Source organism: Macaca nemestrina, chromosome 1 (genome assembly GCF_043159975.1).
Source record: "Macaca nemestrina isolate mMacNem1 chromosome 1, mMacNem.hap1, whole genome shotgun sequence".
NCBI lineage: Eukaryota > Metazoa > Chordata > Mammalia > Primates > Cercopithecidae > Macaca > Macaca nemestrina.
Window position 1 is genome coordinate 139,077,078 of NC_092125.1, and position 17,848 is coordinate 139,094,925.

The 17,848-nt window shown below is 33.9% G+C and overlaps 1 protein-coding gene across 4 annotated transcripts in view; it reads left to right on the forward strand.

Annotated features, from left to right (window-relative positions):
* LOC105485412 (Rho GTPase activating protein 29) overlaps positions 1–17,848 on the forward strand; it is a 78,757-nt gene that overhangs the window by 11,122 nt on the left and 49,787 nt on the right. For 2 of the 4 annotated variants that reach the window (XM_011747759.2, XM_011747758.2), the window contains exons 2-3: positions 5,352–5,588; positions 16,836–16,970. In XM_011747759.2, the coding sequence (XP_011746061.2) occupies positions 5,384–5,588; positions 16,836–16,970 (340 nt within the window). In that variant the 5' untranslated portion in view covers positions 5,352–5,383. Of the gene's footprint in view, positions 1–5,351; positions 5,589–7,209; positions 7,322–10,300; positions 12,290–16,835; positions 16,971–17,848 lie in introns of those variants that run through there. The other 2 variants (XM_011747760.2, XM_071076861.1) reach the window with 2 other exon arrangements.

A 17,848-nucleotide genomic window follows, 5' to 3' on the forward strand; every position in this document is an offset into this window, starting at 1 on the left:
TTTTTTTGGACGGGTTAGCTGGAGTTGGGCGTTTCAAGGTGGAGCCCTCGTGACTGACGAGCCTCTTGTCTCTCTCTGTGTTGATCTTTTTAAAAGTATGTTTCTCAGAGGGTATTGGCCCGAAATCTTTTCGGAGGGCAGGATGTTACCTGCTAATGACAGGAGCTGAGCTCTCCTTCCCTTCTCTCCATCTGTCTCTGTGATTGTATCTCTTGTCTATCGTTTATCTTTTGTCCGTCGTTACCAACGTCGGCTGTCCATTTTGGTTGCTCCATTCTTCCCTCTTTATTTAAATTCTTGGATGAGGAACTTGCTCTTTGGCAAAGGGTAGTTTTGGCTGGTCAAAGGAGAGCCCTGCCTGCCAGGAATGCTAGACATTCTGGAGGCGTGGGGTGCTGGGCAGCTTCCTCTTTTTAAAGCGTGCTAGGTTCAAACTGTACAGAAATGAAGTGCATGTGTATTGCATGCTTTCCTTTAAAAATTGTTTACATAGTATTGATAAAACTGTTTCTCACATGTCCCTATTCTGTTTTTGTGGAGAGTGCTTTTTGAAACCATAGTTAAAGATTTAATCATCATTTCAGAATGAGCTCATCTCATCTTTTTAGCATCTTTAAGTAGATTCTTGCCAAATCTGAAATTGTACTGAAATAGCAGATTTCTGAAATATCTGGCAATTTTTTCTCAAGAAGAAATGGTAAAATGGGAAATAGTAAGTATAGATATTTGGGGCAGTTTTACACTTCAGTTAGAGAGCCTAAAATGAAACTACTGCCATAATGTGCATTTGGCAGGGGGTATGTGGGGCAGCAGACATTTGACTGACACAGGCTCCTGAAGTCGTGGGGGATAGGAAGTTTGTGTCTACATTTCTAATGCACACATTACTTAGATTTACAACATACGATGAAAGTGGTTTTGCACGGTGATTTTCTACTTGCTACAGAATTCTTTGAGAAGTGGATAATACATGTTTTTAATATTGTTGGTTTGAAGTTGAAAGAGATGCACCAGAATTAGTGTGTCACAAATATTTTGTACAACAGTCTATTTGCACAGTTCAAATTTCACTTGGAAGCTTTTTAGTAGGTTTCCACAGAGTCAGTTAAGTTTCTCCAATTGTTTCCAGTCCTGTATTTCTTGCTCACAATCCACTAATGTATTGTAGTGAAGCTACATCTTGTTCAAAAACAATTTCCCACAATGAAGCACTGCTAGTAATAATGGCTTTTCTTTTTTTTTTTTTTTTTTTTTTTTGAGACGGAGTCTCGCTCTGTCGCCCAGACTGGAGTGCAGTGGCCGGATCTCAGCTCACTGCAAGCTCCGCCTCCCGGGTTCACGCCATTCTCCTGCCTCAGCCTCCCGAGTAGCTGGGACTACAGGCGCCCGCCACCTCGCCCGGCTAGTTTTTTTTTTGTATTTTTTTAGTAGAGACGGGGTTTCACCGTGTTAGCCAGGATGGTCTCGATCTCCTGACCTCGTGATCCGCCTGTCTCGGCCTCCCAAAGTGCTGGGATTACAGGCTTGAGCCACCGCGCCCGGCCAATAATGGCTTTTCTTTATGGTTCATCTTTATGATGAACCAGGCACTCTGCTAAGTACTTTGCATGCATCATTACCTAATTAAGTTGCCAGTTGCAGTCTGTTAGTAACTACATTTTATGTTACTGCCAACAAGAGAATATTCATTTTAGCACATGAGAAAATAGTGTGTATGATCTTGGAAAGTGTATATTGTCCCAGCTTCTCATTATCATAGTTCATTTATGAAAGCTTGGGTTAAGTTTGTTATTTTAAGCATTTTTTCAATTGTAATGTTTCTTTTTTTACTCTGGAATATGAAAAGTAGTAATATATAACAAAATCAGCACATTAATCATTATAATGCTGGCTAGAGGTAAGGTATCATTCTTTTTTATAAGAGGTGAAGAGTTCTTCCCCTTGCCATGTGTTTGATGATGTTGTTGTTGTTGTTTGTTTTTTGCAGATTTTTAAAGTCTTATTTAAAAATGTTCCAGCAGTTTTGAAACACTTTAAAAGTTTAGGCTACTATTTTATATGTAGTTACTTAAGTAAATTATTTCTACTAAAATAGGTAAATTGTTTTAATGTCTTTAATTTTTGTAGCCATCTTTACCAGTGACAGTGACCAATTCTCTAATTTACTAAGCTTAAAAGCTGTCATAACTAAACAGAATGACTTTATTAGGTAAACTGCAAGAGTGATGTTTTGTTAGGCTAATAGGCATTTTGGTTAGTGATTTGTAAAAGAGCTGCCCAAACAAGGCACTTTGAATTTTTGTTTTGTTTTTGTTGATGGGAAAGAAGACTTAGATATAATAAGAATGCTCAAAAATTGCCCTAGATTCATTTTAGAAATGATGCACACATTTAAGGATTAATGTTAGATAGTTTTGAAACTGGTTTAAATGTAGAAGTTAGATTTTCAGAAATAATTTGAGATTATCAAAATGACAATGAATAAACTTTAAAAATTATAAAGTGTGGGGTCCCCAGTTTAATAATCAGGAGGAGCAATAATAGAAATCCAACTTTGATTTCAGTTTTATGTGATCTTCCCTCAGCTTCATATGCTTTTATTTTTCAAACATACCATTTTAGAGAGTTTTTAAAAATATATATATTTTCACTTTGAAACATTGCAACAACCCAGAGTTATTTTTGTTTCTATAAAAATTAATTGAAACTTTATTAAGTTTATAAGCCTATCTGCAGATAGTTCTAAGTAGTTAATTCCTCATATGCCAAGCATTCTGCTATGAGCAGAGAACACATGGTTAGCAAACGGACGTGGTCTTGATTTCCATGAGATTATAGTCTAGCTAGGAAGAGGTGATCTATTTGAACTGTGGTATAAGCAGTGATGAAAAGTAGAGGATACTATAGAACATCTCACAGGAGATTCTACTCTGGTTTGGTGGTAGTGGTTTTGTGGGGGATGGGGATGGTCCGGGAACATTTCTTTGAAGAGGTAAGCTTTGAGCTGAGATCAGAACGAGTTAACAAAGGAGAAGGAATATTCCCGGCAAATAGAATTACTTATAGACAGGACCCTGAGCTGAACAGTTGGTGTTTTTCAAACTGTAGGATCATGAGCTGTTACGTGTGTGAAACCAAATTGGTGAGTTGCACCCAGCATTTAAAAAAATGAAATGGGATGGAATTTTAAAAACCTCACATACATCACATGAGCCTTACCCAGAAGCTGTGCCACACACAAATATGATACCCTTAACATGTATATTGGCTCATTATGTGAAATTATTTCCTGGTGAGTGTCATCGTAAACAAATACTGTTGAAAGAATGAGAAGGAGGTGTGTGTGGCAGGAGTGTTGAGAGCCAGCAGGTTTGTCTCCATATAACATTGCACAGGTAGGTAGGAGCTAGATCTCATGTTGAGCCTTATAAAGCATGATAGCTTCTCACTTGTCCTTTGGAAGGGTTTTCAGCAGAGAAACGACGTTATGAGATCTGTGTTTGAAATGTTCAGTCCATTTGTGATGAGACAAGAATGGTTGCAGATAGATCGTTGGGAAAGTAGTATAGTAGCTCAGAAAAGAAATGATGGTAATTCGCTAGTGTGGTAGCAGTAGAGAGAAGTGGACTGATTAGAGAACCTTGTAGATCAGAAAGAAAAATAAACTATGGAGTTGGGTGAGATATAGGAAGGAGTAAATGATACAATAAAATATCTTACATATGACTAGAAACGGATATTGCATAAAACTTTCTAGTGGGCCAGGCATAGTGGCTCATGCTTGTAATCCCAGCATTTAGGTAGGCTGATGTAGGAGGATCACTTGAGCCCAGAAGTTTGAGACCAGCCTGGGAAACATAGTGAAACTGTGTCTCTACAAAAGAAAAATTTTTTCTTTTTAGCTAGCTAGATGTGGTGGTGTGTCCCTGGAGTCCCAGCTACATGGGTGGCTGGGGGTGGCAGATGGCTTGAGCCCAGGAGTTTGAGGCTGCAGTGAGCTATAATCATACCACTGCACTCCAACCTAGGTGACAGAGTGAGACCCAGACTCAACCCTTCCCCCCACCGCAAAAAAAAACCCAAAAAACTTTCTACTGTAAATTTTATAGAAGTCCTTAGTCATCTACCATTTTTAAAGTAGCCAAATATTCAAGACAAAATACTTGAAAAAAGTGTCAATAATAAAGTGTGAGTTAATTTAATTTCTCCAATTATTTCCTTTTTGATTTCCAGAGATACAAACAAGATTAGAACTTTTAACTCTGGAAAGGTAAAATGAGAGTGAAGAAGACAATAACTATGATTTTCTTGAGTTCCAGCTATGTGCCAATATTAGGCGTTTTAACATATGAAGTCTTATTTTGTGATCCCTTTTAATCCTCACACAAGCCTATAAATAAAATTGTCCTGGTCACCTATCTAGAAAATATTAGAGCCAGGATTCAAATCTAAATTTTTCTCATACCAAAAGATTACCTTTTTACTACCATCCTGAGATTATCAAAAATATTGCTCTGATAATCACACATTTATTTATTTAACCAGTCAGGATATGTCAGATTAGTGGACACCCTTGTAACTTGTTTTCAACAAAGAAATATCCTTGATGAGACTTGGTAACCCAGGATGTGTCGTGTGTATGTGTCTGTGTATATGTATGTATATGCATTATTAGGAAAAACCAACTGTAATTGAACTTTTATGTTCTTGACACTTCTGTATCATTGTGTCACGTAATCCCTACAATAATCTCCTGAGATAGGTGTTGTCAGGATGTTATTCCCATTTTATAAATGAGCATACTGAAGTAAAGAGATGAATAGATCATATGATAAGTGACAGAGGAGGATTTTAACAACAGGTCTTTTTTCAAACCCCATATCTCATCTTTATTTTTGAAGGTGATGTCATGGAAGGAGAATATGACCTTCTACTAAGTGATGTTTCAGAACAACTTTTACAATTAAATAAAATTCTGTACCCTAGGAATCAACAGGGAGTTATTAAGAGCGTGGATTTTGACTTCAAGGCAGATACGGGTTTAAGTCCTAGTTCATTATCAGTTGAGAGCTTAGACAAAGTTTTAACCTCTAAACCTCAGGTTCCTCATTTGTGAAATGTAAAGAACAGTGGTTTGCATGTCAGAGTTGTCAGAATTACTGGCACTTAATAAATGCAAACTGCTATTATCAATAATACAGTGAATGATGATTGGTTTTTAAAAATTTAAAAATAGGATACCAAGGTGGGCTGTTGTTGAAAATCTAGTGTAATATTTCCCTGGCTGATTTAGTATTTGTGTTTTTTTCTCTCTCCCCGCTTGTTTTTGTTTTGTTTCTTGCCCCCTTAAGGATTTCTGTTTTTCTGACTGTTACATGAAAGGATGATTGCTCACAAACAGAAAAAGACAAAGAAAAAACGTGCTTGGGCATCAGGCCAACTCTCTACTGATGTTACAGCTTCTGAAATGGGGCTCAAGTCCTTAAGTTCCAACTCTATTTTTGATCCGGATTACATCAAGGAGTTGGTGAATGATATCAGGAAGTTCTCCCACATGTTACTATATTTGAAAGAAGCCATATTTTCAGGTTTGTCACTTTTCTATTAGCATTCTTACTGGATAGTTCGTAAAATTTTAAATGCTGGCCTGCAGATAAGTTTGTACACGGTGGTAGGAATAGGGTATTCTGCTTTAGAGATTTTAGGGCTTTTTTCCTCAAATCTTTGATGGTTACAATGTAAACCATTTTATAATTAAATAATAGTATAATACATAATAGAAACTTTAGTGTGAGGGAATAAGAATACAAAAAAGAAAAATATCTTTGATTCCTGTGGTTGGGTCCATTTGACGTAGGAAAACTTGAGATCATTGGGATTTCAACCTTTTTGTTAATGGTAACATAGTGCATTGATTGGTCTTAAATAAGCAGACTAATGTTTATAATTTACGTTGTTGACACTGTTACCTAGTTCAGCTTTCCACATTTTAGATGAAGTTTTGGTATCTAAAATGACTGCGCTTAAGTGATTTTTTTTTTTTTTTTTTTTTTTTTTACAAAAATCAGACTTAATTCTGTTTTGCTGATCTGTAACATCTTGAATTAAGGGCTAATCACAGAATTATCTGTCTAGTTAGAAATGGATAATGGAGCATTAGACTCTGTTCTCCTAAAGTAAAAGATTGTTTATCTCTGACTCGTTCTTAGTACCTGTCTTTCAATGTTTAGCACCTCTTAGGTCTAAATTTGATGACAGTGATAATTAATAGTTACAAAAACAGCTCCTATTCTTTTGTGATAAATGGCAGTTTCATTTCCATATTCATGGTGGTATGTCTAGATATAAAAATGAAGATTCTCAGTGTTACTTATATGAGACCTCCTGGGGCTTTATAGAAATTTGTAAGATTTCAATAAATAGTTCTATGTATGTATGTAAGTTAAATACTTATTTTCTGATGGACATTTTGAAAAACTAAAATTGTATCTTGTGCTTGTACTAAATTTAAGAGTTTATTTCTAATCTGTTATTTTCAGGTTGAAATGCCCAAAATGACTGGAATTGAAGCCTCAAAGTTTTAGTATTTGAGTTTTCCTTAAAACAGCAATCACATAAGTGATTCTTTTGAGACTGTATAAATATTATTAGAAAAGTTGTTCATATTCCCATTCATTTTAATAGCTTCATTTTGAAGTCTGATTGTGGATGATTAAATGGCAGTGAAGTTACCTAAAGTTATTGTGGAAAGATACCCTGAGTACATTAAGTATTATAATGGTAGCAAATTTGCCAAAATGATTAATTTCCCATTTATTTAAAGACGCATAGCTTTGTAATAACAATTTGTTCTCAACTAGTTTGATTTTTTAAATTTACAAACAAAATTTATACTTCTTGATACACAGTTCATTAACTGGGTTAATTTTTAAGTTGAAATTTAAAATGATGTATTAGTTGACAAGTCATTTACTTTGATTTAAGGTATAAAACCGTATTTTATTTAATACACCAATTTAAATGCATTTTTATTCACATAAATAAGATTTCTAGTTAGGATTTCTATTTGTTTTTAGTTATTTTTCTTAAGAGATTTATATCTCTTAAAAAATCTTCATTTTATGTAATTATCCTTGTGTCACAGATTTAAAATGATAGTAATTTAAAACAAGTTGGACTACTTCTTATCTCCAAAAAACATTTTTATAGGAGTTTTAAATTGTGAGCAGACACTTCAGAGAATACTGAAGGATGGGGACTGAAAGTTGATCCTAAGTGAGAAAAGAAAAAAATAAGATACAGAAAGAGACTACCCCTTGAGGTAAAAGGATATGTATGGAAATATATTCACTGAAATTTAATTTTAAGAATTCATAAGGACATTATCAAAAAGTTTGCAATTTATGGTCAACAAATTAATTACAAAATGGATAAACTGTTTTTTTGATAACCAACGCAGTAATATGCAATGGCCAGAGGATGTTCATTATTTACCTTTGGGTTGATTTTAATGCTTAGTCTTCAATCAGAATTAAAAGGATATATGTATGCCACGTCAGGATGAATTTTGAATATAACAAGAATTTGGTTTTTTGGTCTTTGAAATACTGTTATCAAAATCTATAAATAAACAAGTTAATTTGAGTTGATGGAACCTTTTTGTTTTACATTAAACATAAATGTACCTCATTATAAAAGATATTACATTAAACATAAATGTACCTCATTATAAAAGATAAGTAAAATGCTACATAATATTGTGTGTGTTTTTAATTTTGATGATTTTCAGCTTCTTTAGAATATCAGACTATTCCTTATTTACTTAACAAAAGTATTACAAAGATCTTGTGAGATGTAATCTTCAGGAAAGGTAAAATGTTTAAAATGCTCTAACTATTTAAGATGGTATTATTACATGTATCCCTATAGTCATGAGCCCTGCTTTTCATCTCTGGGTGTTGAGAAATATCCCTGGACTTCTTTTCTGTGGTTATCACTGCAATGTTGAACTGTGGCCAGACAGCAAAGAGCCGTTTCATTCACTGTTTTTCTCTTAAAGTGGAAGAGCCTTGTCAGTAATTTCTCAGTAACCCTCCCAATATTTTGTGTATTGCCTCCTTAAGAGGAAGATGCCATATTTTTGGCATTGTTTATTACCTTTTAATTCACATTTGTTAATTGTTAAGCCAAAAAGGCAGCTCTTAAGAATAAAGAATGTAGATATACAATTAAATCATCTTTTGGTTTAATCAGAATACCATTTTCTCTGTAATAACTTTTATCTGTTAATACCTTTATTACTAACTGCAGCAGTAATGTGCAGTCACTTGACTGCACATTACCAGAGATGTGCAGTCAGAGATGTTTAATCATAGGTTGAGGCTAGTCTTAGATAAACAGCTTCATGATTGGTTTATGGCTACATTTTACCTTCTCCAAGTAGTTAGAAATGATATATAACTGTATATGGTGCTTTTCATTTTACAGAGTACTTTGTCATACAGACAAGTTTAATCACCCAGTCCCCTCAAAGGCAGGTACCTTTAGCTCTGTTTCACAGATGAGATGTATGTATAACTTATGTGATTTCATCAATGTCTTATTGCTGATAAATAATGGCCAGGTTATATGATTTGGTTAAATTGGTAGTAAAGGATGGCAGCAAAAGCTCTGAAAAGAGAATCAGAATCTAGGTTCTAGGCTTAGTTCTACTGACTAGCTTTGGAATATGGCTTAATTCATTTAATTTTTTGTTAAGAATGAGGCACTTGTGCCAGATGTTATCAGTTTTACGAATCTGCAATTCAAAATTTGATTAGAGTTGGAGATTATTATGCATTGTTCTGAATGTTGGCAGTTTAGACCTAAGAAGACAGCTCAGTATTTGTTTTCAAATTATATGAAAACAAATTAATGAAAATTTCCTGAGAATATGAAGCTCATATTGTAATCGTCATTGAGGAACTGATTAGAAAAAATGTAAATGTCTGCCAAAGAGCTCTGTACTCCCAACAGGGTTAAGATATGTATATGGTTTATCTCTAATTTTCAAATTTACAAATATAAATAGCTTAATGTGGAAGATTAGAGGACTGAAAATATTCTATTCTTGCTGGGGTAAGTTAAGTGACAGAGTTTGGTAATTCTCTTTCTACTACTTAACCGCCAGGAGGAGGTTACCTTGTAGCCTTATACAACTGGCAGATGTGGAATTTGAAGTTTTGGATCTCTGTCCAGTGTCATTAAGATACATTAGGAATAATTGCGGAGTAAATGTTCTATCTTATATGAAAATGCTGAAGGCACTCAGTTATGCATATGCATGTTGTGTTTAATTATAACACTGTAGATTAATATATGTGCAGTATAAGTACCAATTCAGGTTTATGGTTTCCTCCCCGTGGAATAATGTGTTCTAAATTCTAAATAACAGACTCATATAAGTGCTTTTCAAGTTTATATAATAATTTTAAAGTCTGTCATTGTGACATACCTCCCCATTTTCGTGTGGAATAGCATTCAAGGAAGCTCAAAATCTGAGAATATGGAAAATGTAAAGGCTTTTTAATTGGGCTAGAAAGAATAGTATAAAATATCTAATTGTTCTGCTACTCAGTGCTTGGAAATATTAACTGCCATTTTAAAATATATTTGAGGGAAAATAAATAGTCTAATAATTTCTTACAGCTTTTTTATTATATAGTACTATTTTAAAATGGATTTTTTGGTTTGTGACTATCGTGCCTTGTTTTTGTTTCTTTTTTCTTTTTTTTTGGCTTGGTTTTTAAATAGGCTGGAAAGGAAGATAAAAATGTAAGACCAATTTCAGATGAACTAGTCAAGTTCTCTTATTTATTTATTTATTTTATTTATTTTTTTGAGACAGAGTCTCGCTCTGTCGCCCAGGCTGGAGTGCAGTGGCATGATCTCTGCTCACTGCAAGCTCCGCCTCCTGGGTTCACACTGTTCTCCTGCCTCAGCCTCCCGAGTAGCTGGGACTACAGGCCCGCCACCACGCCCAGCTAAGTTTTTGTATTTTTAGTAGAGACGGGGTTTCACCTTGTTAGCCAGGATGGTCTTAATCTCCTGATCTCGTGATCTGCCCCCCTCGGCCTCCCAAAGTGCTAGGATTTCTCGTGAGCCACCATGCCCGGCCAAGTTCTCTTATTTTTAAAAGATGCTTTCTAATTTAAGAGTGGATCACCTTTATATTATTAAAAAAATAATAACACTGACCTCATAAGTGATAGCTTCTGATGAATTGTTTTTACAGGACTATAGTCAGAAGTAGTATGTTAACTTTCTAAAATAAATTTTATTGAACAGTTAGGTTGAATAAAAAGTTTTTATTGAATTTTTTATTAAATGAGAAGTTTAATACCATTAAATAATATATTCTATTATGAGAGGTTCTGCATAAATTTACAAAGTCTTCATTGAAATCCTGTCTCGTGGGTTAACTCAGTTCTTTTCCCAGGGAGAATATACAGGAGGATGTGTAAATTTTTTTTTCAGACAAATTGCATTGTTACTTTTACCACTGATGCCTCTTATGTAACTTTACAGTGTGCCAGAAATTTTGTGAAATATTAGACACATTAAGCTGCTAGCCTCAGATGTGTACTGCTCTATATTACCCTAGAAATAAATCTTTTTAGAAGTGATTTCTAATGGATATCACTTAGAAGTTAATGTGAATGTTAATAGATCATTGTTTAGTGACTAGAAGGTATGAAATGAATCTTTGAGAAACGAAGTATGAAATACAAATAGCTCATTTACACCTGTGCCAGTTCTCAGTGCATTAGATTCCTCTTCTGCATTTGCCTAGAATGGTTTATATCATTTAACAATGTTTATAGTAGTAACTAGCATATTCACTGGAAGTTAAAGCCTGGTAAATTGCAGATCGCAGAGTACTTGTCATTAAGCTTAGCTTCTTCAACCATGTGCCAATATATCATAGTGATTAGGAGCTCAAATTCTAGACCCAGGATACCTGAGGTGGAATCCTCATTCTGCCATTTGCTAGTCGTTTGTAGCCCTGGGCAAGTTATTTATCTTCTTCCTTTATGCTTGTTTTCGTGTCTATTAAAAGGAGATAATGGGGGTTTTGTGACGATTAAATGAGTTTATGTGTGTAAAACTCTTAGAACAAGCATTTTCAAATGTCAGTTGTTACTATTTTCATAATCCCCGGTAGCTGAATAAAGTAAGTTGCTGTTTCTCGGGCTTCACTTTCATCCTGTAACTTCAAAAGTCATCACAGCAAAAGGAGTTTCCTAGTGATAAGTTCTGAAACATTTTTTCTCCTTATTTTCATTGCTTTCCCTAAAGAGGTTAAGCTGAATTAACAAGATTGATTTTCAAATTATTGTCAGGTTTTTTTTTTAATGAAAGAAAACATCATGTTTTTTTCATTTATTTACTTAAGCATTTCCATGAAGTATTGGCAATACAAACACTGGTATTTTGTTAATGCATGAGAACAAAAAGTGGAGCTGGCTAATCTGTCTTCACTTGATAAGTGGAATGAAGCAGAAAATAAATGACTCAGATGGGTGAAATAGTAAATTAAAATTCAGATTACTGTATTACAGAGTGAGTAGATAAGCAAACATTGGGATACAGAAGTTTTACTATTCTAGACAACTAGTATTAAGACTTTAGTTGAATTTTATTATATTCACGTCTATAATAACTTTGTAGTATAAATTAAATTTCATTACATTTACAATGTGAACACTATGGCATTTGAAAATTATCTTGTATTTAGTTACATGACTCAATTAAGTACTATAACTTGAGAGGTGTAGAAATTTTTAATAAAACATATCCTGAATGACTTTCTTTTTCAGATAATTCACCAATTTAGATTTTACGCAGAAAATGAAATTGAAACTTAAATGTAATGTCTTTTCTTCCTTAGTCAAAATACTGTGGGATCTAGCTATAAATGTATTTGTTATTGAACACGATTGTATGTGAGGCAAACCTGTTTTCAAAGGTAGTTTGAATGGCTTACAGAATTACTAGTAGTAATTGCCATTTATGTATATTAAGACTATAAAGTAGCTTTATTTCTATTTATTTGATATTCACAACAACCTTGTAGGTAAAACAGGTATTATCAATTGTGTTTTTACTGAGGATGATCTGAGATCAGAGAGGCTAAGAGTTTTGTATGTGTTCTTTTCAAGGAAGAAGCTGATCAAGGGTTGGAACCCAGGTTTCTCTATCTAAATCTATTGTTTTTTACTGCATCAAGCAGCCACTTTCTTCAGTTTTGGTAAAAATGGAATTTTCTTTAAACCATTTATGGCACAACTAGTTGAGGGCTTGCTGATTTATGAAGTTCCAACTGAAATATTATTAGGACATGCTCATGACCTCGTAGTTTACCCTTCTGCCCAAATATATAGGAAAGTTTATGAACCTTTGTGATTAGCCTTTTCTTTATTTAGTCATCATGTTCATTTCTGTTTATTTGTGGGCTTCAGAAGGGTATTTAATTTCAGGAATTGGAATTCTTTATAGTGCAACTGAAGGAGCTTCTGAAACTTCTTACTAAAATAATTCTGACGCCATTTTTTAGTATGTTAGTTGGGGACAACTTCAAGATCTGTTTATTAGGGCTACCCTGTAGGAAAAAAAGGAATTGCAAGTTTGTAGATCATTTGTGCTGCCACCAATTATTAGAGTGTTTTGCAGTTGCAGTGATTTTTTTTTCTTTTATTTTTCTTGAAATCCAGGGACAGATTGGATACAGTGATTTTTAAGAAAAACTATAGCAGGGATTCCCAGGACCTTTTTACGCTGTTAAAAAAAAATTACTGAAGATCCCAGAGAGTTTTTATGTGGGTTGTATCTATTAGAAATTAAAACTGAGAAAGTTGAAAAGCATTTAATAATTTTAGAAATATATGGATTTCTACATGTTTAATTTCCTTGATTCTGAGAAGACCACAGTATTACTTTGGTTTATGTAGGCATTTAGGCCATTAGTATTTTGTAGTTTTTGCCCAACACTAATTTTGAGTATTGATGGTTGTTGTTGGCACTCTGAAAATCAAGCTCTTTTGGCCTGAGATTTAATGTTTCCTAAGTGTATTAATACCTGAAAATTTTATTGTAAAACATTAGAACACGGAATAGAAATAACTTTTTCTAAGACTAACATTTATTAGGTTTCAAAAAGAGGGCAGTGTAACTCTCTGTGATGAGAATCTCTCCACCTTGGTTTTGGTTAAGTCAGCAGAAGTACTAGCATACACCAGCTTTAGTTAGTTATATATGTGCCAAATAAGAGATTTGGCTGTACAAAACTGGGGAAAAAATAGCGTATCAGGAAGGTTCCATAGGCTGGGCGCAGTGGCTCATGCCTGTAATCGCAGCACTTTGGGAGGCCAAGGCCGGTGGATCACCTGAGGTCAGGAGTTCGAGACCAGCCCGACCAACATAGTGAAACCTTGTCTCTACTAAATACAAAAAAAATCAGGCGGGTGTGGTGGCAGGCACCAGTAATCCCAGCTACTTGGGAGGCTGAGGCAGAATAATTGCTTGAACCTGGGAGGCGGAGGTTGCATTGAGCCAAGATTGCGTCGTGGCACTCTAGCCCAGGCAACAGAGTGAGACTTCAACTAAAAAAAAAAAATAAAAGACAAAAAAAAAAAAAAAAAAGGAAGGTTTTATGATTTTTTTACACCTATTCAAATTATATTATTTTCCCAGAAGTTTCCTTTATTTCATATCTACTAGATTTCATTTCAGAGCTAACCTATATCATTAACCTATTTCTACTGCTGCATAAAATATTACGTTGGTGCAAAAGTAATTGAGGTTTTGGCTATGTATACATATATATAATTTTTTTTAGTGACCAAATCCGCGATATCTTACTTTTCCACCAACTAAAAATAGTTGCAAACATTTATGAAGGGCCTACTGTGTTCCAGCCACTGTTCTAAGTGCTTTGTGTGTTTTAATTCATTTAACCCAATAACCCTGTGAACTAGCTACCTTACCTTCTTTTTATAGGTGAGGAAACTGAGGCACAGAGGGGCTAAGTAACTCACCCAAGGTTTCTCAGCCATGGAGTTAGAATTCAGTCAGGCAGTCTGGTTTCAGAGACTATGCTTTTCAACCACTATACTGTATTGCCTCAACTAAGTAAACCTACCAAACTAACATTACCAGTTATAAAAAAGAGATAATAGTGATACTTATTAAATTAAGACAGTTATTTAAACTGCATATTCACATTTTCCCTAAGAATTACAAAAATTGTATATCAAGCTTTAAAATTATGTTTATGGGGAAAATTTCAACAACACATAAAATTCCTAAAATATTTTACCTACTTGTATTTCATTTTAAAAATAGATTTTATTTTTTAGAACAGTTTTAGATTACAGAAAAATTGAGATAATAATACAAAGTTCCCATATAGTCCATACACTGTATTAACATCTTACATCTCTTAGAGTTATAGAGCCAGTGTTTGATAACCAGTAATAATGATGCATTATTATTAACTAGTGTCTATATTCAGATTTCCATAGATTTCCTCTAATACTCTTTATTATCTTCCAGGATCCTATCATATTACATTTAATTGTTTCTCCTTAGGTCTTCCTTGGCTGTAAGCTTCTCAAACTTTCCTCATTTTTATTTTAAGGAATACTGATTAGGTGTTCTGTAGGATGGCCCTTGATTAGAATTTGCCTGACATTTTTCTCCTCATTAGACCGGGGTTATGGGATATTGGGAGGAAGATTACAGATGTAAAGTGTTGTTTTCATCACTTTATATCAAGGATATTTACCTTGAACATGATTTGTCTCTGTTGATGTTGACCTTGGTCACCTGTCTTCAGTAGTGTTTGTCAAGTTTCTCCACTGTCAAGTTACTCTTTTTGTCCTCTTTTCCATACTACACTCTTTGGAAGAAGTTAGTCCACATAGGTCATATGTAAGAGAGTTATGTTTCACCTTCTTGAGAGCAAAGTATTTGCACACATTTTTTACAGTTCTTTTACACTAGAGATTTGTTTCTTTTCCCCTGTTTACTAATGTATTCAATCATTTATGTCAGTATGGACTCATGGACATTTGTTATGTACTTTAGGTTATAATCCAATATTACTTTATTTGTTGCTCACATAGTTCCAGCTTTGGCTATTGGAAACTTTCAATTGGTTCCTGTGCACCTTTGACATGCCCTCCTCACTGTAGGGTGTTTTTTGTTGTTTGTTTTAGTTTTTTTTTTTTTTAAGTTCTTCCTTCCTTTCTGGCATTACAAGATGCTTGTTACTTATCTTGAACATTTCTACCCCGGTCCTAGAATCAGCTATTTCTCTAAGGAGACCTGGTTGCTTTCATTGGAGAATAGTATTAGAAACCAAGATCTGGGTGCTAGGTGTGCTTGTTGCTACTGTCATTTCTTTTAGGCCCTCTCAACTAACAAAGATATATATATATATATATTTTTTTACATATAGATATTTATATAGACATACATATTTTATGTGTACATTTTCATGAATATATTTATACATGCATACATATGTGCACATACATTTGTATGTATATATGTACATATGTGTATATATGTTTAAATATATACACATAAATATTTCTATATGTAGTCATACAGAAATGTGTATAAAAGATATAAATATGTATAAAAATATATACTTATATAAATAATATAGATGACTTGATACAGAAATATGTGTATATACATACATGGGTCATAATGAGTATGACCCATCACAGTATTCAGTATTACATTGAATGAAATAATATCCTTTTGTTTTTAATAGTGCCTAGCACATAGTAAGTGCTTAATAGATATTAACTCTTATTAAAAACCAATGCTGTGTAAGTTTACAGAAAGGAAAATTATATAAGAGTACTGTACTTAAAGTAGTTGTCTTGTCAGACTTTTGAGGATTACTTCAGGGGTTAAAGGTAGGGTGATTATACTTTCTGATTTACTTGGGATGAAGATCGTAGAATGTGATTGTTGTGCTAGCATGACTGTGAGTAGCATCCCCCTTTCCACTAGCAAAAGTATTTTGGTTTGAATGATAAATTATATAGTCATCTTATTTGAGGGGTAATAAAACTGCATCTCTCTGACCTAGAATGATGTAAATGAGTGGAGTAGGCTGGGAGAAAATGAATGGGCACTGAGAAGAAACTCATCTATCTAAGTGAGCAGCACTGCTCTGTTCCAGCTACTGTGGCCGAGGAGGAATGTGGCCCTGAGTGTAAAAGATTTTGATTTTTCAGGAGTAGGCAAAATCTAGAATTTGTGTAATGATCCCTCAATTTTTCATCATTGGCAACTAATTCAGTTTTTCTAAAAAGCACAAAAACTCATTAAAGGTCTGTACATTTTATCATAGGTAAATTATATCATAATTTTAAAAATGTGTAGGTTAGATGATGATCTTTATATGCCTGAGTTACTGGATATGTTAAATAAATATATGATAGTAAAAGTATAAGACAAGGAAAACTTAGTTATAAAGTTGTCTCAAGGGAAGTCTGGAGCACATATTAAAACTGAGAAAACTGAAAAATGTAGTACTTAAATTGACCATAACTGTGAGAGCCTTTGAAATCCTTAATGAATTAAAATGACTTAAGGATTTTCTGAAGGCTTTTTAAATTGTATGTAATTGCAACAGTGAAGATAGAAATGAACATATAGTAGGCAAAAATTGTGTAACCAAGGCTTCTACTTGAAATGTGCTTCAGGTGATGTTTTGTAGTTTAGATTTGTGGAACTTTGCTCTGGAAATAAATTATTTCTTTTTCTTTTTAAAGACTGTTTTAAAGAAGTTATTCATATACGTCTAGAGGAACTGCTCCGTGTTTTAAAGTCTATAATGAATAAACATCAGAACCTCAATTCTGTTGATCTTCAAAATGCTGCAGAAATGCTCACTGCAAAAGTGAAAGGTAAGGAAGATATAGTCAAAATGGGTTGCTGTGGGCAAAAAGGAGCCAAGTGATATATTTTAGTTTATAATGAATATATAGCCAATTCCTCTCATTGCATTTGTATGATGTATGTCAATAAGGAGTTAATATATACTTTGATACTGAAATATTCCCACTAAGTCACACCTAAAGCTTTCTTCTTTTTAAAAACTAACTTTATTTAGCAGCAAATACTTTAAAAAGACTAACTGAAACCGAACAATTGATGTTTAAAATTTGAGTTTTTTATGAATGAGTGCATGCTCTTTCGAGGTGATTAGTGTACAAGAAGTCTTTGTTATGTGAGGACAATTGGTGTTGGAGAGTGGTAATCTCTAGTGACTACTTAAAAGAGGGAATCAAATGCAGAAAAAGAAGGCTTAATTGGGACCTTATTTTAAAATGTGAAAATGAAATTAAAATTATAAAAAAGTTTATCATATATATGTATGGGTGTGTGTGTATCTATAGCATATAGATGCTAAAACTTAGCATGAAGAGTTGGACCATTATCCTCTGATGAAATGACTTGCCACTCAAAATTGTGAAAATTATTCTGGGTTGCGGTATATAAAAGAAAGATTGAGAACGAAGTGAGTATTTGAGAAGAAATGAGACAGGAGGCAGGGAAATTAATTAGGAGATTGTTAGGAATAATGGGCTAGATGAGGGTTGAAGCTGAGGGCTTAAGCTGGGTGTGGTAGTGGTCAAATGTGATTTGTTATATAAGAGGGAATGAATGTCAGTTTGACAGAACGACACAGGTTGAATGTTAGTGGTTATGGAGAAGTTCGGTGTTGAAGATGTGGACTTGGGAATTGTTGATGTATAGGTAGTGGAAAAGGATGACATCAAAT